General features: G+C 44.8%; 1 protein-coding gene across 2 annotated transcripts in view; it reads left to right on the top strand.

Moving 5' to 3' along the window:
• Positions 1-26,946, top strand: part of LOC311033809 (dedicator of cytokinesis protein 11-like) — an 84,882-nt gene that overhangs the window by 36,124 nt on the left and 21,812 nt on the right. Inside the window, exons 28-39 of one of the 2 annotated variants that reach the window (XM_084041477.1) lie at positions 6,281-6,367; positions 6,910-7,015; positions 13,327-13,505; positions 14,123-14,224; positions 15,611-15,722; positions 15,874-15,940; positions 16,546-16,593; positions 17,066-17,181; positions 19,094-19,209; positions 19,418-19,555; positions 19,689-19,871; positions 20,053-20,187. In XM_084041477.1, the coding sequence (XP_083897603.1) occupies positions 6,281-6,367; positions 6,910-7,015; positions 13,327-13,505; positions 14,123-14,224; positions 15,611-15,722; positions 15,874-15,940; positions 16,546-16,593; positions 17,066-17,181; positions 19,094-19,209; positions 19,418-19,555; positions 19,689-19,871; positions 20,053-20,187 (1,389 nt within the window). The remainder of the gene's footprint in view (positions 1-6,280; positions 6,368-6,909; positions 7,016-13,326; positions 13,506-14,122; positions 14,225-15,610; positions 15,723-15,873; positions 15,941-16,545; positions 16,594-17,065; positions 17,182-19,093; positions 19,210-19,417; positions 19,556-19,688; positions 19,872-20,052; positions 20,188-26,946) is intronic. The other variant, XM_084041478.1, reaches the window with a different exon arrangement.

Raw genomic sequence — 26,946 nt, 5'->3', positions numbered from 1 at the left:
TTAAAGTTTTTAAAAACATTTTTTTTAAATCAAACAACAATTTCGCGGACCCCCTGCAGTACCTTCGCGGACCCCCTGTTGAAGACCTCTGAGAGATTTTTTGTATTTTCCCCACAAGTTATTTTCATTCAAATGAAATGTGATTGAACTTGCACTAATAATGACTTTAGTTGATTTTCTCTCTCTTTAAAATATAGTATTTGTTAATTATTAATGATTACAGCTTGTAGATTGGCTATTTTCACGATTTTAAATTGTTTTTAAATAATGATAAAAAAGGAACATACAAGATTTCCACCCAACAGCCATAATATATAGCCAATATATGGTTCTGTATCAGTGTATTAGTCTGTTTTTGCAGATTTCATTCTAATTGGCTACTATGCCTGCATATGAATTTCATGGCCCTGGGTAGCACTGCAAAAAAAACAAGGTTTCCGGCTATGAAAACCGATGAATATGAGATGTAAACTCAGAGAATTTACAAGAATTTACAAGAGTTTTCCACTCGGAAAACTCAAAGTTTTGTAGGTCGGTAAACTCCTGTATGGTACCAAATTAAGTATGCGTGACCCCCTGCTGGGGTTGCTGCCAGAAAATCACACCTTCAGCCCTAACCTGGATTTCCACAATTTGGGAGGGGGGAGATCCCCCCTCCCTCCTCCCTATCTCGAGCAATGCTACTGAGCATGTGCAATAAGCCACCTATGATTGGCTGTGACGTAGGTTGGCATCCCTCCCTTATTTTGGGGGTCACATTGTGTGGGGGGGGGGGCTCACAAGGTGACCCCCCTCCTAGGGACCTGGGGGGTGGTGCCCCCCCCCTAGGGATCTGGGGGGGGGTCCCCCCCGCCCTTATTCCCTTATTTATATATATATATATATATATATATATATATATATATATATATATATATATATATATTTTTTTTTATTTATTTATTTTTATTTATGTATATATATATATTTATTCATGTATATTTGTATGTATTTATTTAGTTATATACACACACACACACACACACACACACACACACACACACACAACAAATAGGCAACAATCTCAGTCAGGTAAATTGTGTTTATTGATTAAAAAAAAAACAGTATACAGTATACTTTGGCTATTCAAAAATATCTTCTAAAACAGTAAAAAAAAAAATCCCCATCTCCCCATCCCCAAATGTTTTTTCCAGGGACCCCCAGAAGTTGTAAAAAACTCCCACAAAGGGGACAATAATAAAAAAAAAATGTAGTTCTGTGTCTCATGCAGTGTCTTGCTGAACGAACGGCCTTTGCTTCTCTTTGGAGTCCCTCCACCAAACTGGACAACTTAACAGTTACTGTGTAAGAGAGATAAAAATGAGCTGTTCTGTGCCGGTGTGTCTCGCCGCACGCGGTGGTGATGAAGGGAACGCGGGTCTCTTCTGTTGTCTTTCCTCTCCTGAAGCACCTGGCATAAAGCAGAAAGCTCCTCATCTCTCTCGGGTGGAGATGAAACAATCCACACCGCCCGTCCATCTACGATGCCGTCCTCTTCATCTGACATTAGTTCAGGAACTGCATGCCCACACGGCCCTTTCTCCATCAGACTCCAGATATGCAGTCCTGGTGGTCATCAACTGTAAAACATAGAATAGCAATTAAATGATGTATTACATTACCATTATTACAGGAACACAGAATGTAAAACAAAAAAACATCTTACAAACAGTTCCATATAACTTACCCTCAATCTTCTCTGTCGGGTCTTCATTGAGGCATTCAGCTTTTTCTGGTCAGCATTCTCTGGCTGGTCCAGGCGATGGCTTCTTCTCAGAGACTCAAAGTGTGTCCTGCAAGCCGCTGAAATACAAGGAAAACACAATTAGGATCTATTTAGTTGTTTATCTACACAAACAACACAATTCCACATCTACACTGCTCTAAAAGAGAACCTACATGTGACTGCAATTTTTAACTGGCCCCTGTAAAAGTCTAAGCCAGTTCCAGACTCCAACCCCCTCCATTCGAAGCTCACACCTCCACCCCACCCTATTCAAAGCCTGCATCAAAACCCACCTTCCCCTCCCCCCTAATTCAAACCTCTTTCTGCCTTAGCTTACTGGTTCCTTTTTAGAAGTATTTATCTCCTAATAAAGTTGTTGTTTTGTTGTAAAGCAACTTTGGGTACTAAGAAAATCGCTATATAAATGTTATGTATTGTTATTACTTAGCTGGGGTAAATTACACAGTGATACAAAAAAAAAAAACGTACCTTTCTTTTGGATCAAGTCTCATGGCATTGTTTTCAGAGTTGTGTAGACGTCTCACCGCCTCCTGCAAACAGAAAGATTCACAAAGTTAGTTGGACTATAAAAGCATAAAGGCCTTCTCTCCTTGTATGTATTAACTCAAATATAACAAAGGGGAAACTGTAAACTTAATGTAACGGAGGATTATTTCTTTCTGACAACTCTGCAGACATGTAATTGATAAATGCAAATTCAGTTAGTTTGCAAAAACAAACAAATTTCACAATTACGACATAAAGTGTTCCAGGTTTCCTGCTACAGTAATCCATGGCATATAATATTATGCTCTTGTGATACTAGTGCAATACAATATAATGTATCCTACTAACAATTTATAAATACGTCATGTAGGCTTGAAGCTTACCTTAATTCAAGTATGTTGAGTCAGTCAGCCAGTCAAGTCAACTGATTTTCATCTGGCTGCAGTGGATGGCAGTTAAGATTTAAAAAATTAGATAACCTGATTGGCCAAACTGAGAAGGAAAGTCATTGGTTGTGAATGGCTGTGCTGTGGAGAGACACTGCAGCATTCACATGATAATTAGCAACTTTGGTCAAAGCTGTCTGGAATGGGAAATGTTCCAGACAGCTCTACATCTCAGAGGCAACTATTGCACTTTTTACTACAATGTAATTAATTAAAAACTTTAGTTAAGGTACTTAGATTTAGATTAGAGTATACATAAAAAAAAAACATAGATTAACAAATTAAGCCCTACATTATACAAAGCATTGCAATGTGATTTTTGTCAAAAGACCATAGTTAAGATTTAGATGAGTTAAATTACTTTTTAGATTATTTAAAACATTGGTTCTCAAAGTGGGGTCCGGGGACCCCCAGGGGTACTTGAGTGGGTTCCAGGGGGTCCCCAGCTAAATGATGGATAGGAACCAAATGGACCCTTATGGGTCCATTTGGTTCCATTTGTACACTCTCAGAGTTAAATTAACATTGATTTTACAATATGAATTGGGGTCCCAGAGATATAAATGCCATTAAATGGGGGTCCGTAGGCTAATGCATGTCAAACTGGGGGTCCTTGAAATTAAAATGGTTGAGAATCAATGCTAGAGCCATAAAAAATCTTCTCTTATGGGGGTCCCTGGCATATCTTTTCAAATGGGGGTCCGCGGGCTAATGAGTGTCAATTTGGGGGTCCCTGGCATGAAAAAGTTTGAGAACCACTGATTTAAAAAACATAGATTAACAAAGATATTGAAAAAAGTATATATTGTTTTGTTCCATTTTTGTAACGTAAACCTGCCAAACCTGTGTTTTATTGCCGATTAAGCTCATATGGAGAGAGAGAGAGAGAGAGAGAGAGAGAGAAGAGAGAGAGAGAGAGAGAGAGAGAGAGAGAGAGAGAGAGAGAGAGACGTTTTTTACATGAAAAAAATGCTCCAGGCACCTTTCCTTAAAAACAACACAACATTTTACATTTCACAATTAAAACAGATCAATCCTCGATTCCTCCCACATTCTAGAAACAATAAACATCCAATTTATACAGAGGGTTCAGCCATGACCAGTGTCACACAGTCTGTGAGTGATTCCGGATGTTGGACTGTGTTATAGGTAAATGAAAAGTTAACCCCTCCAATCAACTGAAATATATGAGAAATGTTCCATGACATAATGCTATACTGTTTTATGGGTAATAGCTTGTAGATCTGCCATTTCACACACACGCACGCACGCACGCACGCGCGCGCACACACACACACACACACACACACACACACACACACACACACACACACACACACACACACACACACACACACACACACACACAGTCACCTATTCGGTGAACAGATATGGGAAATATTCTTATTCACTTAGATTATATATAAAAAAAAGATTAACAAATGAAGCCCTTTTTTAAGCCCTTAACAAAAACATTGAAAAGTATAGTTTTGTTTTGTTCCATTTTTGCTTTGGTAATGGGGAGAGGGAGAGAGAGACCCCCTCTTTAAACAAAGAGTGAATTTGGATGTCAAAGGAAATGGCCAGTCTCCTGCTGGGTCTTTGTCTGGCAGAGGAACGGTAAATCACTGATTTCCAAAGTATATAGACGTATTTCACAGTAAACATTTTCAACTGTAAATTTCCAATTACGTACAAAAACACCAGCAAACTGCAGGTTTACTGAGCAACTGTAAATGCCCAAAAATGCCCATTAATGCCTCTTTTCTTGCAGTGTAGGTCACCCTGGCTTGGCGGAGATATGCCCTGTTGCGCACAAGCTCCGCACACTGCAGCAGCAGGTGAAAGCAATTCACTAACGAGGGCTGTGTTGCGCACCAAAAACGAAACTGTCACATTCTAGATGCTGAAATAAACTTCCCAATTAGAACATTGTTGACAAATGAACAGATATAATGGATGTGGTTTGCAAAAGGATAATTTATTTCTTGTCCATCAGAGCGGTGAGGTCACTCTTTTGTATGATATTGATAGCCTAAACTTTTAATTTGTTTGCAGTTATTCTGTTGCTTGCTTTATATTAAGACTCATAATTTGGGGATTTTGCTGTATTTTATCAGATGTATTCATCTATATTTTGCTGTTGAAAAACACATCGGGGCACATCGGTCTGTAGGACTATGCTACTACGGAATCCTCTCTCTCTCTCTCTCTCTCTCTCTCTCTCTCAGGGTAGAAATCAAACCTACCCTTGATTAGCTCAGGGTGCGTTAGATTTATCTCCTGTTTGGCCCGGTAATGCTTTTGTGTCTATTACACTGTGTTGCGGGATTCCGAGGGTTCATAGGAGGCTCAAAATCAAACCTACCTACCACTGTGCATGTTGTAGCTGCGCAGCTCAACCAAAGGGACTGGTGTCTAAAAATAAACGTATTGACAGGAAAATCGCGCAGAGGAAAAACTGTGAAATCAGTTGCTGGGCGCAGCTGGGGCACCACGGCCACTGTGGCCGTCAAGGCATGTCATTATTCGAGGGGCACACGGCCAATGAGAGGGGCACCGTCGTGGCCGCCGTGAAATTATAGCATAGTTTGTTTATTACTTTTGATGCAGTAATGTTTTTTTTTTTTTCGTTTTGGGTCTGAGATTCTAAATCTCATCAAGCGGTGGTTCTGTGGCTCAAATGCGGAATATATAATGGACCTTGATATGAAAAAGGTTGAAAACCACTTGTCTCAGTCTAGCCTGGGCTATGCATCCTAGTCTAGACTAGTCTCAGTCTAGACTAGTCTCAGTCTAGACTAGTCTCAGTCTAGCCTGGGCTATGCATCCTAGTCTAGACTAGTCTCAGTCTAGACTAGTCTCAGTCTAGACTAGTCTCAGTCTAGCCTGGGCTATGCATCCTAGTCTAGACTAGTCTCAGTCTAGACTAGTCTCAGTCTAGCCTGGGCTATGCATCCTAGTCTAGACTAGTCTCAGTCTAGTCTAGACTAGTCTCAGTCTAGTCTAGACTAGTCTCAGTCTAGCCTGGGTTATGCATCCTAGTCTAGACTAGTCTAGACTAGTCTCAGTCTAGCCTGGGCTATGCATCCTAGTCTACACTAGTCTCAGTCTAGCCTGGGTTATGCATCCTAGTCTAGACTAGTCTCAGTCTAGCCTGGGCTATGCATCCTAGTCTACACTAGTCTCAGTCTAGACTAGTCTCAGTCTAGCCTGGGCTATGCATCCTAGTCTACACTAGTCTCAGTCTAGCCTGGGCTATGCATCCTAGTCTACACTAGTCTCAGTCTAGCCTGGGCTATGCATCCTAGTCTAGAGTAGTCTCAGTCTAGCCTGGGCTATGCATCCTAGTCTAGAGTAGTCTCAGTCTAGCCTGGGCTATGCATCCTAGTCTAGAGTAGTCTCAGTCTAGCCTGGGCTATGCATCCTAGTCTAGACTAGTCTCAGTCTAGCCTGGGCTATGCATCCTAGTCTACACTAGTCTCAGTCTAGCCTGGGCTATGCATCCTAGTCTAGACTAGTCTCTCTATGCATCCTAAACGTCCATCTTCTCTCTCCTCAGAGCTGCCTGACCTTCATGGATCGAGGGTTTGCCTTCAGCCTGATCAACGACTACCTGTGTGGCATCACCGGTCTCAAAGATAACCAGGTACTGACCTCCTCACACCCAGCACCTACAGTACAACAATAAGAACATAATAGAGATGGGAAGATGATCGTTATTATCATTCATGGTGTTAAAAACAAACGCTCACAATAATCGTATAGCAGAGATTTTAATTTATCGTGAAAATGTCCTCCGTCATACACTGGCATGAATTAGCTTTTGTTGATCTGTAAACTCAGTACCACTTAAACCAATAAAAGGTACCTGAGCGCCTTTGGTACGCTATTATTTCACACTACACAAACCGATCCGCCATCCGCCAGAAATAGCAGATCACAACGCGTTGCAACCCAATGAGTTGTGGGCTTGTAGAAATCTGTATCCTGAAACACTTTGTGCATCTATCTACTATTGTTTGTGTTCAAGAATGTCTTATTAAATGTGAACGCAAATAAAGCTGTGTGTGTGTGTGTGTGTGTGTGTGTGTGTGTGTGTGTGTGTGTGTGTGTGTGTGTGTGTGTGTGTGTGTGTGTGTGTGTGTGTGTGTGTGTGTGTGTGTGTGTGTGTGTGTGTGTACTTCTCAGGTGCTGAGTGAAATGAAATTAGATTTCCTGGTGAGTGTGTGCAACCACGAGCACTACATCCCCCTCAACCTGCCCATGGTGTTGGGATGCACCACCCTGGTACAAGGTGAGGGTCTCTCCTCCCTTAGCCCTGCATTATGCCCCCTACCACAGACCCCCCGGCCCCACCCTTATAGGGCATAGCAGTGGCTGGCATTTTGCTGTGCCACCGATAGAAAACCCATTCATTTTCTGTACTGTACTTAAGTACACTTTTGAGGATTTTTATTTTACTGGAGTATTTCCCATTTTCAATACTTTTACTTCTACTCCACTACATCTCAGAGGCAAATATTGTACTTTTACTCCACTACAATTATTTGAAATCTTTAGTTACTGGTTACTTTTCAGATATAAATTATGATATTATAAAACGAGAGTTATGCATATAACTAAGGTTCTACGAATTCCGGATGACCGCCAGAGGCAGTGTTTTCAACACCTGGATATTCATCGCGCGCTCGCGCATAGGTCGAATATTAATACCAACAAAGTCACTCGTGACCTGTGTGCGCCCACGCCACCTACTTAGGTGCGGTGCACACAGCGATCATCCTCTTGAAATCTTTTCGTCGAGAATGGGATTCCGAGTGACAGTCAACTCTGGCGGTCATCCGGAATTCGTAGAACCTTAGTTATATGCATAACTCTCGTTCTACTTCATTCCTTCTGACCGCCAGAGGCAGTGTTTTCAACACCTGGATGACTAATACCAACATAGTCACGAGGAATCTGCGCTTACCGAGGTCGGTTTGCAGATAGAATGAACAGACAACAGCACAGCCGTCGCTGCGAGACGGCCAGGTTGACACTATATATATATATATATATATATATATATATATATATATACACATTATATATATATAGGAGCGGGCAAAAACCCATGACAGATGAAGCCCATTCGGCTGCATCTCCTGGCCTGCTCTAAGCCTGTATCACTGAGGGAGAGGCTCTGGCAACATCCCCGGTCAAAAAATGCCTTGGGGGAAACCTAGAGGCCCGCTGAAGACGTACATCTGCCTGAACGCAGCAATGAAAGTCTCCATTGAGCCAAGGCACAGCTGTGCCCTTCATCACAGACAAATACAACCAAACTCCAGCCATCACAGCTATGTCCTGCCACAGAGCCCGGACGGGACACAATAGGCAGGTACTAGAATGCAGTTGCTCCACAGCAAACTAACAAATCAATAGGCTAGCTGACGTGAAAGGCAGAAAGCCTCTGAGGACGTAAGGAGGGGTCGGCCACATGGTAAACCCCGACCCATTGGAATCCCACTTAAACAGTCTCTGGCAATGGCCAGGGCATGAAGCCCACCTACTCACTTTTGCATATGAAGCAGTGAGGACAAAGAGTACTAGCAGATAGTCATCTGAGAGAAGCCTGATGTACCGGCTGGGGACAAAGCTTCCAATACCACAGGCAAGCATCATGAAAGCACCCATGCGACCTGTGGGGGCCACACGCGGAGAGCATCTCCACGGTAGAGAGGCTGACCCCTCTACTCAACATCATCCGCAGATATCTAGGGCAGCATAAGCGCAGAGCAACGCTCCCACCTATACAGTGGCCCTTGTCCCAACTAGAGCACACTTCACACTCGCTGGCGTGCAGCGCCCTGGTATATCAAAGCGGCAGGGCGAGAAACACCCTCAACGCTAATCCTTATTCTTTTATTTTTATTGTTGTCCAGCGACCAGCAGCAGCGGAGCGAGAGACACTCCCAATGCTTGCGGTATATCAAAGCGGCAGGGCGAGAAACACCCTCAACGCTAATCCTTATTCCTTTGGTACGATGTACGAAAATCCAGTAATGTTCGGACAATAGTTTTGAGTTTCAGTGGTCAATGACGCAGCCGAAGGTTAGGAGTGAGGATGCCACATGCACCTCCCCCCCCCCAAACTGTGACAGGAGATCTTGTCTCCGTGGAGAGGCCAAGGCACTTCATTGAGAAGCTGCAGTAGGCCAGAGCATCTTGCCCTAACGGACTGGTCTGTCCCGGAAGGGAGACCTACAGTCAACAACGCGTCATGCCCCCTAGGCTAACGGTACTACCGCTCTGCCATACCTATGCACGTGATCCGAACTGCTATCGGATCCAAGAGGCTTCCAGTGGGAAACATGTCTGCAGCCTGGACTGTACACCCAACAAGCGCATTGCTATGAAATTTGCAAGATGAGGCAAGGCCCACAGAAGGAGCTTCCAAGCCTCCTGCAGAGACTGACTGGGCCAAGCGCCCCAGAAGACAGACTGTTGACATATTGTGTTATTGAACACGGCATAAACATCTTGAGGGCCAGGTGCACTGCATGCAGGTCCAGTGCATCAACAACGCTGGCTGGAGGCCCTCACCATTCTGTTGCAGTCTTGGGGTTCGAGGCCCAAGCCACAAATATATATATGAGTAAATCAAGTAGATCAAGCAGAAACCTTCCAATTGAACTGAACTGCCTGTTCACGGTGCACTATGCCGCAAGGCCTGTCGGGTAGCAGGCCCAAACGTCTGGACTGGAATGACAGGCAGAGTCTGAAGTGTCTCACTGCCCCTCCATGAGAGTGGGGCCTGTTGGAATGGTCCACACTCCTTTCTTTTTTTTCACATTTGTACATACGTGAAATCCATCCGCTGTATTTATTTAACCATCCTAGAACTACTAGGAGCAGTGAGCAGCCATTCAACGGCGCTCAGGGGCAATTAGGGGCTCAGATAGGGACACACATCGACCCATTGCTGGCCTGGCATCGACCCCGGGACATCCAGAGGCTCTGGCTCCCCATGCGGGCCACTAACCACTCAGTTATGGCCACCCCTTAGAAAAGCCACACGTGGCACTGACATTATGCAAGTAGACAGTCTGCTGATTCCCTAATCACGCAAGCAAACGCCTAGAGTGATAGGCGCTGTATAGGCGCTGTATAGGCGCTGTATAGGCGCTGTACAGGCACTGTGTCTGCGCATCAACACTCGCATGCCGGAGGGCCAGGGTGAGGTAGTTAAGGGAATGTCCAATACATCCCATTCCAGCTGCTGTGGCATGACTCTAGGTAGCAGACCAGAGACTAACACTGTGGCCATGAGCAACAGTCATCCAGCTCAACAGCTTCATCTAGTGACACCACCAGAGAAGCAATGTTTACAGTTTAGGCATTTAGCAGGCACACCTAATCCGGATCGACTTACAGTAAGGCAATGTAAGTAAAGTAAGCAATGTTGGCATCAACCACTAGCCTTAGGTCTAGGCCTTATTGGGCTGTACTCCCCATGGCTGACCAATCAGCCAAACATTCACAGCCATAGCCTGTGTCAGGCACCATAGTCAGGACATGACTGGCGCAAGTAATGGACCTTCTCTTCTGGGACCAGCAATTGTTGCAATAATCCATGGGCAACAGCAACAGCAACAGAGTGAGACACTCAATACTACTGATGACGCAGCCGTAGCGAAAGTGAGAATCATTCAGGCTACAGTGTCAAGGACACAGTATGATAGTCAAGAAGTGGTGACTAGCAAAACACTTCAATCGTCATATAGAATTATTTAAGACTATTGCACTACCAAGCACATAGTATTATCTGGATAGCAGCAGAGCGACATACACTCAAGCTATGATATCAAGTATTCACAGTATACTGCATATGTTGAATAGCAGTAGTACCAGGTACACACAGTATTAGTGGGCAACAGCAGAAGAGCGAGATACACTCAGTGCTATTGATAACGTAGCCATAGCAAAAGAGCGAGAATCGTTCAAGCTACAGCGTCAAGTACCTATGTACTTGTTAATGTATTCCGTTGCCTTGGACCCCAGGAAGAATAGCTGCTGGCTGTCCTTTCGCCACAGCTAATGGGGATCCATTGCCAATAAACTAAGCTTATTGATTATCAGTACACAGCGTACAATGTTACTAATATGTAACGTCGTCGTAGCAAGGAGCGAGAACCACTCAAGCCACAGTGTCATGTCATGTGTCAATACACACAGTATGATAACCAAGTGATGGCAAAGCGAGACACACTTGAACCATACTAGTATTATAATTCCATTTTACTGCCAAGCACAAAACGGTATTATCCGAATAGCAGCAGCTATGATACGCACTCAAACTGTGAGGTTAAGCACACACAGTGGCAGTATTGGCATATCCCTGTTATATCACGGGCAAAATATGCTGCTTAAGTCAGTACTGAGCAGCGTTTACTACTTGACATGTGTTTTGGCGCTCAGTGGAGTTGGGACTTGTATGCACACACCTGTCCGGTAGTGTGTTATTCTCTGGACATAGCACCAAGTACATGTAGTAATAGGTACACAGTATATCGTCCAATAACGACCGAGTGAAGCACACTCTGGATGCTCTTTATTAGCTGCAGCAATCAAGCTAACAAGCACCACATGTCTGGTAGATAGAATGTCTGCGTTAGAGTGAGAACCACTCTCAGCCAAAACATTCACAGAAGAGGGCTCATACAGTGGTGTAAAGTAACTAAGTACATGTACTCAGTACTGTAGTTAAGTACAATTTCGAGGTATTTGTACTTTAATGGAGTCCAGTTCTCCGCCACTGCGCCCATTAACGCTTTGGTCGTCCCTTCGAGGCGAAAGAACACCTCCTATGAGACACATTAACCAGTCAATCTGGCTCCACCGCCGTCATGTCGTCGAGGGGAGAGCACCTCCTATGAGACATTAATCAGGCAATCAGGTTCTGCCGCGGTCTCTCAAAGTGGGAGTCCAAGGCTGCAATAGACATAGCATCGTCCTCATGTCGATCAGCAACATCGACAGTATCATGGCCATAGTTCCCATCTCTGACCTGGAGTGGAGGCGCTGGGGCCACAGCATCGGTGCGGGGAGCACCAGGCTGCAGGTTGAGAAGAAGAGCCTTAATCTGAGCAAACTCAGAGGTCAATGTGTCCACTTTGCGGGACAACGGACTCCTGATGTCTCCTCTTGACGCCTGAGGTCCTTGTACATGGGCGCTGGCGCTTAGAAAGACCCCTTACAGGGCTCAAGAATGGCATTCCTGAGGGAGGCAGTGTGTATATCTGCCTGTCTCTCACATATCCTGTGATTTGTGTGCATGGGGATCTCACCTTAACAAGCTCAGTGCTCAATGAGTCTTCCCTTTTTTTTTTCCCCCAGCGACAAGCAGCAGTGGATGGGAAACACTCACAATGCTGACGCTATGTTGCGGTGGTCCGCACGTGGTTGTAAAGCGGCAGAATGGGATACACTCTCAACGCTAATACTTTACACTCCTTTCGTCCAGCGACAAGCAGTAGCCGAGTGGGAAACACTCACAATGCTGACGCCATGTTGCGGTGGTCCGCACGTGGTTGTAAAGCGGCAGAATGGGATACACTCTCAACGCTAATACTTTCCCCTTCTTTCGTCCAGCGACAAGCAGTAGCGGAATGGGAAACACTCCTAATGCTGACGCTATGTTGCGGTGGTCCGCACATGGTTCCTCAAAGCGTCAGAATGGGATACACTCTCAGCGCTAATACTCTCCATTTTTTTCGTCCAGCGACAAGCAATAGTTCAGCGAGACACACTCAATGCTTACGCTATTTGGCGGTGGGCCGCCCGCCATGGCTTCTCAAAGCGGCAGAGGGAGATGCACATTCCATTATATCTTTTCTCTTTCAGAATTTTTTTTTTATCCATCCCTGTAAACACAGCCCAATACATGCACTCACCGTCGCCAATGTACAGCCATGGCTCCAAGCTATCCGTGTCAGGACAAACAACAACAGTGCAGCGGGCTGAAGCTCACGCTGCTATTGTTGTTAGCTTCAGTGCTAGCAAGCTAGCTCCATTCACCGCTGCAGGGCTGCTCCTACATGCGTCCTTTCTTTTCCTTTGCGGTTCTTTCCGATGCCCCTATGAACGGGGTAATCCAATGTATAAAGCAGACTACGCAGTCTCTGGAGGACGAACTAGTCCGTGGCCCCAACCGTGTTGGTTACGAGACTCCACGCGCAGCTGCAGTTGATCGACCTACGCCTCTTGGAGGCGAAAAGATGAAAGAGGATGATCGCTGTGTGCACCGCACCTAAGTAGGTGGCGTGCGCGCACACAGGTCACGAGTGACTTTGTTGGTATTAATATTCGACCTATGCGCGAGCGCGCGATGAATATCCAGGTGTTGAAAACACTGCCTCTGGCGGTCAGAAGGAATGAAGTAGAACATACATTATTCTAGTATTTCTATATTGCAGTTTTGGTACTTTTACTTAAGTAAAGAATTTAAGTACTTTTTCCACCACTGTCCATTTGCGTACGCAGTGGACAACCTGCCAAAAGTACTCATTAACCAAAATAAATACATTGATGCCTGACACCTCTCTGTCTGACCCCTGACCCCAGAGTTCAGCCTGACAGAGGACTACTGCAGCAACCACTTCCTGGTGGGCCTGCTGCTCAGACAGGTGGGCGGGGCCCTGCGGCAGGGGCCCCACAGGGGCCAGCAGCAGGGGCCCCACGTCGCCGTGCTCAAGAACCTCCTCGTCAAACACGCCATGGACGACCGCTACGCCGCGGACAAGGTGGGCAGTCTGCGGTTGTTAAAAGGATCTCTGGCTAACGAGCCTTATATGCCTTAATACCTTATAATTGCCCTCTATAACGATTGTTTTCTAATTTAAAACATCTTAAATATTTGATTTATTTTAGAAATACCGGTAGTTCATCTTTTACTCAAGAAGGACAATGCCCGTCGCAAGTTGATGATGTCATTTGTCCATGTGTGGTCCTAAAAAACAACTTAATACTTAACTCATTGCCTGCCATTGACGAGTTAACTCGTCAAATTCTGCTATGGCTCAGCATGCTATGGCCCAGCCTTTTTCGTTTTTTTCACACAGAACCAGGAGATAACGTGATCCGAAGATTTACTGCACCACTTACTGCATTTACTTCACTTCCTTGTTAACTTATTACTTTAAAAGGCTGTATCTCGGCTCCTGTGTACTTTTCTTTTTTACTACGTGTTTTTGTCCGAGACATGCTATTTTTTAAAGGTGTATAAAACATATTTTTTTCTGTGTCACTATGTCTATTTTGTCCACCAGAGGGTACAGTGACTCAACTTTGCACATCTGTACATTGCCTTGTTACTACCTACTGGTATTATACTCTCATCCAACCATGTGCCATGTTTCAGAACCAGGCCAGGATCTGTCTCCTCTACCTGCCACTGTTGGAGTTGCTCTATCAGAACCTCAAGCAGCTTTCTGCCCAGCCCAACATGTCCAGTCCTGACGCTGTGAGTCATCATGAGTTTCAGAGCTCTAGGAATCTCCTAGGAATCTCCCAGGCTCCCTGAACCTCACTCTCTGTTCACTGTTCAGTGATGTAGATTACACAATATTTATGTCTGTTAGGCCGGAGCAGCTTGTCCGTCCGTCCGTCCGTCCGTCCGTCCGTCCGTCCCTCCGTCCGTCCTTGTCTGTCTGTCTGTCTGTCTGTCTGTCTGTCTGTCTGTCTGTCTGCGAGCAGGCACTGTTGGACCGATCGGTGTGAGACCTTGCAAGCACACTCTCAGTACCAATCTCCACCCCACATTTTTCAAATCGACATCATGGTGGCGCTATAACAGGCTGCTTCATGTTTTGCCCTTTGAACCATAGATCATGCCAAAAAGCATCAACCGATCTGCCCACATTCAGGGGCCTCTAAACAACACTTTCACCTAGTGGTGTAGTCTAGGTATATACTCTATGTGCAGTGTGTACTCTATGTATTCACCTTACTAGAAAAAAGCCCCCTTCGGGGGTTTGGCCACTTCCTATGTGAAAGCCCCCTGAACCACCAGACAGACACAGGTCCAGTGGGCAGCTGAATATTGTGGCCGGCTCAATGTTAAATGGGCATTTGTTTCCAAAGTAACAATCAAGTGTAATGAGGAAAATGTGTGGAATAATGTAAAGTATCCATGATTTTAACATGCATGGTATTATCAGACCTATATTTATCCTTCAAGTTGTTGTTTAGCCCCAAAATGAGTGGATGGACATACAGGTTTTGTAGCCATGTGTAAGGTGGTCAGTGTGGTCAGGGGCTGACTGTCTGTCAGCAAGGCTGGACTGGGACAAAACATTTGACACTGACATTTAATTTCCTATCAAATCAAGTATAATAGTCTGACTCTGTCTGCACATACTGGACTGACCCCTGACTATAGGTGAAGTGAATGAATGGGCTCTCCCCAAATCCACTTTACTAACAGAAAGGCATGTGACGTGCTCTCCTAAATGTAGTTTACATTTACTGAGACACACATACACACACACACACACACACACACACACACACACACGCATGGAGCTGATAGGGGAAAACAAGGTTTTCCATTATATCTATAACTGTGTGTGTAAAGCCCTTGGCAGCTACATCTTTTCATCTGTTATTTTCATGTATATCCAGTATACATTATTATGTCACGACCACAGAGATGGTACAGTGATCCACCGCATGTGTTACGTCAGATTCTGTGACCTGCCGTCATTGCAGTGATGGCAGGAAGACAACGGACATAAACTGAATTTGATAGGTAACCAAATGCGATGTAACACGTGTGTGCGTGCGCGTGTGCGCGTGTGTGTGTGTGTGTGTGTGCGTGTGCGTGTGTGTGTGTGTGTGTGTCTTCCAGCTCCCTAGACGAGGCTCTGCTGCAGGCCCCCTGCTTCCAGGCAAACAGGGACAGTCTGAGACCAGAGGTCTTCTGCAGTGCTTCCTGCACATTGTCACAACTCTGTCTAAAGGTCAGACAACACAACCCTATAATATACAACACTACTGTAATGTACAACACTACTGTAACCCTACTGCAATGTACTGTACAAACCTATTGTAATGTACAGTCAGAGCTCTGATGAATCCCACTGTAGCAACATACAATGTGTTTGTCCTCAGACTCTCTGCTGGCCTACTGGAACCAACTCAGCCCTCAGAACATCAGTAACTTCCTCAGTCTGCTGGAGTAAGTAGAGCCACACACAACACATGTATGTCATTTTGTTCTTGATTATGAGACACAAACAATAACCCTGTCTCTGTGACAGCCTGCTGATCCATATCCTCCCCGAGTTTCATCCAGATCTGTCCGTCCGTTCTGGAGTCATTTTGCTCACAGGATAACAATCAAACAAACAGATGGAACGGGCAGAACGCATAAACAACCCCCTTCTACCTCCGCTTAAAATCATTCCCAATTGACCTGACAGTATAATAGTATAAATATAGATATAGTCCACACTCCTTTTGTGATAAGCCTATTTGTCACTGTGTATTTGCATACACGGTGAAATGAGTTATCTGCATTTAACCATGTAGCCTATCAGGAGCTATGGGGGCAGCACCTCGGGGAGCACTTAGGGGTCTTGCTCAGGGACACATTATTGAGGCCTGAATCGAACCTGGGACCTCTGGCTTCCCAGGCGGGCTCTCTAACCATTCAGCTCTGGCCCCCCTAGTAACATGTCTCATGTCTCTCTAACCAGTAACATGTCTCTCTAACCAGTAACATGTCTCTCTAACCAGTAACATGTCTCATGTCTCTCTCCCTTTCGTCGGCCATCACTCCAGACTGTGTCAGGTACAGTTCCGCTACACTGGAAAGAAGACAATCGGCAGGTAAGGTTCATGTAGAACATTTAAGCCTTATCTCTAAAATATCTATGATTTTTTATCTTACCACTGAAGTCCTCTATGTCTGATTGTTGGACTGATGTAGGTTTCCAGCTTTGTGTAGATTTAGGTCTACACACAGCGCTGTTTAAATCTACTGAACCTGTAGTTTAGTCATGGTAAACTCCACACTTTACCATGTTTGTGTAAGGCAAGGGTTTTGAAAGTGTTCTCTCTATTTTATTTCCTTCAGCTCATTTGAGTCTGTCACACACATTACTATATTGTGTGTGTGTGTGTGTGTGTGTGTGTGTGTGTGTGTGTGTGTGTGTGTGTGTGTGTGTGTGTGTGTGTGTGTGTGTGTGTGTGTGTGTGTGTGTGTGTGTGTGTGTGTGTGTGTGTGTGTGTGTGTGTGTGTGTGTGTGTGTGTGTGTGTGTGTGTGTGTGTGCGCGCGCGCGCGCGCGTGCGTTTGTACAGGAGTCAGCTGTTGACTTCGGACAGGAAGTCTCAGAACTTGGCAGCCATGCCCAGCAGCATGGTTAACCTGGTACAGGCCAGGGTGCAACAGTTCACCTTGCTCTCTCTCAACACAGGTAGCAGCACGCCTCTGACACAGTGTTCTGACCATCACACACACCTCTGACACAGTGCTCTGACCATCACACACACCTCTGACACAGTGCTCTGGTCATCACACACACCTCTGACACAGTGCTCTGACCATCACACACACCTCTGACACAGTGCTCTGGTCATCACACACACCTCTGACACAGTGCTCTGGTCATCACACACACACCTCTGACACAGTGCTCTGGTCATCACACACACACCTCTGACACAGTGCTCTGGTCATCACACACACACCTCTGACACAGTGTTCTGACCATCACACACACCTCTGACACAGTGCTCTGGCCATCTCACACACCTCTGACACAGTGTTCTGGTCATCACACACACCTCTGACACAGTGCTCTGGTCATCACACACACACCTCAGTGTTCTGGTCATCACACACACACCTCTGACACAGTGCTCTGGTCATCACACACACACCTCTGACACAGTGTTCTGGTCATCACACACACCTCTGACACAGTGCTCTGGTCATCACACACACACCTCAGTGTTCTGGTCATCACACACACACCTCTGACACAGTGCTCTGGTCATCACACACACACCTCTGACACAGTGCTCTGGTCATCACACACACACACCTCAGTGTTCTGGTCATCACACACACCTCTGACACAGTGCTCTGGTCATCACACACACACACCTCTGACACAGTGCTCTGGTCATCACACACACACCTCAGTGTTCTGGTCATCACACACACACCTCAGTGTTCTGGTCATCACACACACCTCTGACACAGTTTAGTTTAGTTTAGTTTAGTTTATTTCGATCCACATCAACATAATCACAAAACATAACACACTGTAATTCACTACTTCATTCTGTTAAATCGAAAAGGCATAGGCAGAAGCTCATAGCGTATTAATGCCTATCCTTCATACATGTTTTAAGTTATTCAAAGTTACAAAGTTCATATTGTATGACCACTCAAAAATGATCCACTTTTACATTCAAAACTACTTAATTAGTTTGTATTAATCAGACAAAACCATATGTTTCAATATTTACATTCATGACTTCATACTTACCCACACCATCACATATATGTGAAAGTGTGTGTAAGATATACACCCGAATGCGCACATATACCCATATGCGCACATTCAAATACACTTTCCGTATATATACAGACGTCAATACTGCCACATCCTCAATCCAGCAAATAACTAGTCGTTAAATATATATATATCCATATACCCAGATTTGCATATTTACATGTCAAACCGAGCAAGCGACACTTCCTTATCCTTATATAAGTGTTCAAAACAACAATCTCCACATTAATGGTCATAATAACCTCCTAACTCCACTTGAGCTGTATTTGGGTAAAGTGATGATAATATAAGGACACATTCAATGTATAAAGTCACCATACCTACTTTGATGAGGAAGTATTGTGTTGTTGTTTTTTTCATTTCCTGAAAAGTTCATATTTTGGAGCAGAGATATGATACATAGCCATGTGATACGTTAGTAGATGTTTTTACAGACTGGTGAATGTTCCCATCCTCGGTAATGTCCATACATTTGTTGTGTGAAGTCATTGGCTAAATTCTGTTCAGTGTCTGTGATAATTGTCGCCACCTGTGGAGGAAACAACGCTTCCTGTATCCTGAAACGCATGATGTTGAGTTTCTTAAGTTTGTGCATCTACTGTTGTCTGTGTTCAAGAACGCAAATAAAGATGTTACTATATGTGTGTGTGTGTGTGTGTGTGTGTGTGTGTGTGTGTGTGTGTGTGTGTGTGTGTGTGTGTGTGTGTGTGTGTGTGTGTGTGTGTGTGTGTGTGTGTGTGTGTGTGTGTGTGTGTGTGTGTGTGTGTGTGTGTGTGTGTGTGCGTGCGTGCGTCCGTCCTTTCAGGAACAGGGCCATCAGAGGCCAAGGCCCATCATCAAGCCCTGTTGGAGAGCAACATGTCCACTGAGGCCTACCTCACTGTCCTGGATGTCCTGTCTCTCTTCACTGACTGTTTTAAGGTTCACACACACACACACACACACACACACACACACACACACACACACACACACACACACACACACACACACACACACACACACACACACACACACACACACACAGAGAGCTTGCAAAACCTTACTCACTGGTACACATGGTGTTCACATGAACCAATCAGTCAGCAGATCCTGTGTGTGTGTGTGTGTGTGTGTGTGTGTTTGTCAGACTCAGCTGCTGGACAGTGACGGTCACAACCTCTTGATGAAGAAGGTGTTTGACCTCTACCTGACCTTCCTCAAAGTCAGCCAATCAGAGGCTGCCCTCGGGCATGTGTTCACCGCCCTCAAAGCCTTCATCAGCAATGTATGTTCAATATCTAATAATAACAATATGTACACTTTATACACTTACCACCGATAATGGTATTTAATGTACTGGTGTGTGTGTGTGTGTGTGTGTGTGTGTGTGTGTGTGTGTGTGTGTGTGCATCCCTCAGTTCCCATCAGTGCTGTTCACGGGGCGTGTGATACTGTGTGAGACTCTGTGCTATGAGGTTCTGAGGTGCTGCATGTCCAACCCGGCCTCACTGAGGTCTGAGGCTTCTGCCCTGCTCTACCTACTGATACAGACCAACTATGAGTTCACTGAGAGGAAGAGCTTCCTGAGGACAGACCTGCAGGTACTGTAGAGCCACCATGCAGCACTAATCACATGGGGATTGTTTTGTGCGTTTTAGCTTGCATGCGTGTCAGTGTATGTCTGGGTCTACGTAAAGGACGACTTCACACACTTTCGATCTTTCTATCTTCATATAATTGGTCCTCAATCCTCTTCCTCCTCCTCCTCCTGTCTCTGTCCAGATCATCATAGCCATGATCCAGCTGATCTCTGATGTGACAGTAACAGACCAGATGTGTCAGCATGTCCAGGACTCTCTCTCCATCATCAACAGTTTGGCCAAAAGCGACATCAGCAACTTCACAGAAAGTGACAAGGTAACAGATGGGGTTTGTTCTCTTTTACTTTACTACTTTATTAAGAACAAACACAGAGCTTTAGTACCAGAGGAGCACAGCATTCACATGGCACTTGGGCTCCATTACATTTTTATTACCATGTTTCAGGTCGATGAAGGCCCTTGTCATGCTTTTGTGATATACTTAGTTTTTCATGGAGCAAATGACTTTTGAAGGCAAGAACATTTTATTTGTATAAACATTTCATACACAAAGGTGATTAAAAGTGCTTTACTTAAAAGTGTAATAGAAAGAATTAAATAGAGAAGAATTTAGATATAAACATTAAAAAGGCAACACATTGACTCTCCCTTTTTGTAACCTGTTTGTAACCTCTGTAACTCTTGAGCATTTCCTTAAAAACTAGAAAAATGTATATGCTCCTCGGAGCGCAGGTCTCCGCCAGGCCAGGTAGCTTATTGTGGGCCATCAAAGTAAAAACAAAAACACAACATGGTGGAAAACCTGTTGGGTGGAAATGGCCGTGGCTTATTTGGGGAGTTATAATATATATATAGCGTAATATATATAGCGTAATAATCCAAGGAATCCAAGGGGAAAATATAGCTGCAAGCAGCAATGAGCGGTTTCGAGAAAACTGGCAGACTGGCAGACTGGCAGACTGGCAGACTGTGACAGAGTGGCAGACTGGCAGACTGTGACAGACTGGCAGACTGGCAGACTGTGACAGAGTGGCAGACTGGCAGACTGTGACAGAGTGGCGGACTGGCAAACTGGCAGACTGTGAGAGAGTGGCAGACTGGCAGACTGTGACAGACTGTGACAGACTGTGGCAGACTGGCAGACTGGCAGACAGACAGACTGTGGCAGACTGGCAGACTGGCAGACTGTGACAGAGTGGCAGACTGTGACAGAGTGGCAGACTGGCAGACTGTGACAGAGTGGCAGACTGGCAGACAGACAGACTGTGACAGAGTGGCAGACTGGCAGACTGGCAGACAGACAGACAGACAGTGACAGAGTGGCAGACTGGCAGACTGTGTGAGAGAGAGTGAGAGAGAGAGAGAGAGAGAGAGAGAGAGAAAAGAAAGAGAGAGAGAGAGGGAGAGAGAGAGAGAGGCAGTGAGAAAGAGAGGCAGTAAGAGAGAGAGCGAGAGAGAAGAAGTGAACATGCATTAATTAACAAAGTCATCAGTAAATTATATTTGGACCGGTTAAATTGGGGTTTGAACCAGGGACCTATAGACTTGTGGGTAGACAGTGTAAAGGATAAGGATAATTCCAGGTCCGTTCATGAAAGTCCTTGCCGTCTTGTTTCCAATGAGGGCCTGTGAGCAATTAGGGGTTAAGAGTCTTGCTCAGGGACAAATTTCATTTCATCGACACATTTGCTGGCCTGGAATCGTACCTGGGGCAACCAGGGCCTCTGGCTCCCTAGGTGGGCTCACTAACCACTCAGCTATGGCCACAGTACAGACTGAGCCATTGGATAGACAGAATTGGATTTCATATGTGGTAAGTTATCATACAGCATGGGTTGCTTATTATATACATATACAAGCTCATAACGCGTCACATTGTAGATCGGCTGTATGTGGTTACTGTAGGTGTTGTATTAATAATTACATCTGCAAAGTAACAAGTAACTAAAGCTGTCATCTGCTGTAATTGTAGTAGAGTAGAGTAGTAAAGTAAAAGTACCTAAAAATTGTACTATGCATGTGGCAGGTGTGATTGGTGATGAGTGAGAGCAGGTGAGAGGGGTGGATCCAATCCATGGGAATAGGGGGAATTCCAAATGATGATCACCTCAACGCATTGTTGGGGACAGGGATCGAACCAGCGACCTATGGATTCACAGGCTGCCTCTCTTCTCATTGAGCTAAAGATATGGCCTCCCTGATGGTGTCTGTTGATATCTATAGGTTTTTCCGTCCTATAGGTTCTTCCGGTGTGAGATTGTAGATCAGCTATTTTCACAAGAAAGTATGTCATACATAAAAAACAACTACTCTCAAAAGCATTTCATGTTATTGTTTAAAAATTGCACATGTCTGAATTAACAGGGTCATGTTTTGTACAATGCAATTTAAATGTAAACTGTGACGAGTTGGGTTTAAACCATGGACCTCTGGCACATGAGACTAACAGTGTATTGATCAAGCTATTCAATGCGCAGCCTTAGTCAGTGAAAAAGGAGAATCCAACAAAACAAAACAAAAGAGGGAATGAAGTACGTCATACATTGAAAATAGCTACTCTCAATAAGCATTTCATTTATCAATTGCATGTTTATTCATTGATACAATCATGTTGTGTGCAATGCATTTGAGTTGAAGTCTGCATGACGTGGGATTTGAACCGGCGACTCTGCGGTATCAAGGCAGATGATTAAGCCATTGGGCCAACAGACCTGAACTAGTGAAAAGGGAGTTCACACACATGACACACTTTCATGCAAATTGCTCAGAAATCCTGGATTTAAATGTTTTTCAAACTGCTCAAAATTGCAGACAATGTAAGGGCAGAGCTTACTGGTCAAAGTGATACATGTGTTCCTCATGAGTCAAGGCACATGTGTAAGCAGGTTTAACGGCTGTCGGCCAAACGAGGCATGACTTTTGCCTGTTTAAAGTTTGCATTTTCAAAAAATTGCTATAGCGCCCCCCTTTGACCTATTGGAGTAAGATTGGTTTCAGTGATACTTGGAAGGACCCTCTACAATATTGCAAAGTGTCAAACAAATGTGAGTCTGCATGTATGTGTTAGGGGCAGATGAATAATTGTCATAAAACTGCAAATTTCATTGGCTTATAAAAGCTTAACGTTTTCACTTATGGAAAATCCGCTTGCTCACGTCTGTCGGCATTAGTCCAAAGTTCATGTGTATACAGTTTCGTACAGATTGCTCAATCTGTACGAAGGAAGAGTCTTTTTTACTGCTTTTCATAGAATTCGAAATGGTGGGAGATCTAAAGGTCAGAGGTCAAAAGTCAAACAGTGAAAGTTGTTAGGCATGAGGAGACGCATGTGTGTATCAAAGTTTCATGGCTGTAGGTCAAACAGGGCATGAGCTGTACCTGTTCAAAGTTGGCATGTTCAATTGAGTGCTACAGCGCCACCCTTTGGCCAATGGTTGTGAGTTTCGGGTTTTCGCCGTTTGGCATAGCCCTCTACCATATTGCCGAATTTCATAAAAAGTGACCAGGCGGTTAGGCCAGAACTGGCAAAACCGGCGGAAGAATAATAATAATAATAAATATAGCTGCAAGCAGCAATGAGCGGTTTCGAGAAAACTGGCAGACTTGCAGACTGGCAGACTGGCAGACTGTGACAGAGTGGCAGACTGTGACAGACTGGCAGACTGGCAGACTGTGACAGAGTGGCATACTGGCAGACTGGCAGACTGTGACAGAGTGGCAGACTGGCAGACTGGCAGACTGTGACAGAGTGGCAGACTGGCAGACTGGCAGACTATGGCAGACTGGCAGACTGGCAGACAGACTGTGGCAGACTGGCAGACTGGCAGACTGGCAGACAGACAGACAGTGACAGAGTGGCAGACTGGCAGACTGGCAGACTGTGATAGACTGGCAGACTGGCAGACTGGCAGACTCTGACAGAGTGGCAGACTGTGACAGAGTGGCAGACTGGCAGACTGGCAGACTGTGACAGAGTGGCAGACTGGCAGACTGGCAGACTGTGACAGAGTGGCAGACTGGCAGACAGACAGACTGTGACAGAGTGGCAGACTGGCAGACTGGCAGACAGACAGACAGACAGACAGACAGACAGACAGACAGACAGTGACAAAGTGGCAGACTGGCAGACTGGCAGACTGTGACAGAGTGGCAGACTGGCAGACTGGCAGACAGACAGACTGTGGCAGACAGACAGACAGACAGACAGTGATAGAGTGGCACACTGGCAGACTGTGACAGAGTGGCAGACTGGCAGACTGGCAGACTGTGACAGAGTGGCAGACTGGCAGACTGTGACAGAGTGGCAGACTGGCAGACTGGCAGACTGTGACAGACTGGCAGACTGGCAAACTGTGACAGAGTGGCAGACAGACAGACAGACAGACAGACAGACAGACAGACAGACAGACAGACTGTGACAGAGTGGCAGAGTGGCAGACTGGCAGACAGACAGAGAGTGGCAGACTGGCAGACTGTGACAGAGTGGCAGACTGGCAGACAGACAGACTGGCAGACAGACAGAGTGGCAGACTGGCAGACAGACAGACTGTGACAGAGTGGCAGACTGGCAGACTGACAGACAGACAGTGACAGAGTGGCAGACTGGCAGACTGGCAGACAGACAGACAGACAGTGACAGAGTGGCAGACTGGCAGGCAGACAGACAGTGACAGAGTGGCAGACAGAAAGACAGACAGACAGACAGACAGACAGACAGACAGTGACAGAGTGGCAGACTGGCAGACAAACAAACAGACAGGCAGTGACAGAGTGGCAGACTGGCAGACAGACAGACAGACAGACAGACAGACAGACAGACAGACAGACAGACAGACAGACAGACAGACAGACAGACAGACAGACAGACAGACAGACAGACAGACAGTGAAAGAGTGGCAGACTGGCAGACAGACAGACAGACAGTGACAGAGTGGCAGACTGGCAGACAGTGACAGAGTGGCAGATTGGCAGACAGACAGTGACAGAGTGAGAGAGAGGCAGACAGACAGACAGGCTACCAGGAGTATGTTTGTAACAAAGTAAGAATTCCAAATAATGATCACCTCAATGCATTGTTGGGGACAGGGATCAAACCAGCGACCTATGGATTCACAGGCTGCCTCTCTTCTTATTGAACTAGAAATATAGCCTCCCTGATGGTGTCTGTTGATATCTATAGGTTTTTCAGTCCGTTATGAACCAAGCCTCTGTTCTGCTAACTACTCTAGATTACTGGTTGACAAATATTTAGCAATAAAGTTTTGTTTTGTGTTCTTGGAATGGAAAGTAGTGAAAATAGTTGATCTACAAGCTGACAATGTGTTGCTATCTGAAAAGTTGTGAGGCTATTTTCACAAGAAAGTATGTTGTACATAAAAAAAAACTAATCTCAAAAAAGCATTTCATGTTATTGTTTAAAAGTTGCACATGTCTGAATTAACAGGGTCATGTTTTGTACAATGCAATTTAAATGTAAACTGTAATCAGTGGGATTTGAACCAGGGACCTTCGGCACATGAGGCTCACACTCTACTGGTGGAGCTATTGAATCCACAGGATCAGACAGTGAGAAAGGAGAATCTAACAAAACAAAACAAAAGGGCGAATGAAGTACGTCATGCATTAAAAATAACTACTTTCAAGTATACATTTCTCGTTATTTTTAACAATTGCACATGCATTTATTGATACAGTCATGTTGTGTGCAATGCAATTATAAGTCTACATGAGGTGGGATTCGAACCGGCAACCCTGTGATTTCAAGGCAAATGATTAAGCGATCAAGCTATTGAACCAACACACCTGAACCTGTGAAAAAGGGCCTCAAACATTTATTTGACACAGTTTCACGCAAATTGCTCAGAAATCCTTGGTTTAAATGTTTTTCAAACTGCTCAATACATTTCGGAATGGAAACTAGTGAAAATAGTCGATCTACAAGCTCACAATGCGTTGCTATCTAAAAAGGTGTGAGATTGTAGATCGGCTATTTTCACAAGAAAGTATGTCATACATTAAAAAAAACTACTCTCAAAAAAGCATTTCATGTTATTGTTTGAAAATTGCACATGTCTGAATTAACAGGGTCATGTTTTGTACAATGCAATTTAAATGTAAACTGTGACGAGTGGGGTTTGAACCATGGACCTCTGGCACATGAGACTAACAGTGTATTGATCAAGCTATTCAACCCACAGCCTTAGTCAGTGAAAAAGGAGAATCCAACAAAACAAAACAAAAGAGGGAATGAAGTACGTCATATATTGAAAATAACTACTCTCAATAAGCATTTCATTTATCAATTGCATGTTTATTCATTGATACAATCATGTTGTGTGCAATGCAATTGAGTTGAAGTCTGCATGACATGGGATTTGAACCGGCGACCCTGTGGTATCAAGGCAGATGATTAAGCCATTGGGCCAACAGACCCGAACTAGTGAAAAGGGAGTTCACACACATGACACACTTTCACGCAAATTGCTCAGAAATCCTGGATTTAAATGTTTTTCAAACTGCTCAAAATTGCAGACAATCTAAGGGCAGAGCTTACTGGTCAAAGTGATACATGTGTTCCTCATGAGTCAAGGCACATGTGTAAGCAGGTTTAACGGCTGTCGGCCAAACGAGGCATGACTTTTGCCTGTTTAAAGTTTGCATTTTCAAAAAATTGCTATAGCGCCCCCCTTTGACCTATTGGAGTAAGATTGGTTTCAGTGATACTTGGAAGGACCCTCTACAATATTGCAAAGTGTCAAACAAATGTGAGTCTGCATGTATGTGTTAGGGGCAGATGAATAATTGTCATAAAACTGCAATTTTCATTGGCTTATAAAAGCTTAACGTTTTCACTTATGGAAAATCCGCTTGCTCACGTCTGTCGGCATTGGTCCAAAGTTCATGTGTATACAGTTTCGTACAGATTGCTCAATCTGTACGAAGGAAGAGTCTTTTTTACTGCTTTTCATAGAATTCAAAATGGTGGGAGATCTAAAGGTCAGAGTGTGAAAGTTGTTAGGCATGAGGAGACGCATGTGTGCATTGAAGTTTCATGGCTGTCGGTCAAACAGGGCAT

Source organism: Gymnoscopelus microlampas (assembly GCF_963454915.1).
Source record: "Gymnoscopelus microlampas genome assembly, chromosome: 18".
Taxonomy (NCBI): Eukaryota; Metazoa; Chordata; class Actinopteri; order Myctophiformes; family Myctophidae; genus Gymnoscopelus; species Gymnoscopelus microlampas.
Note: the sequence above shows the minus strand (reverse complement) of the source record. Positions and strands in the feature narration are given on the sequence as shown.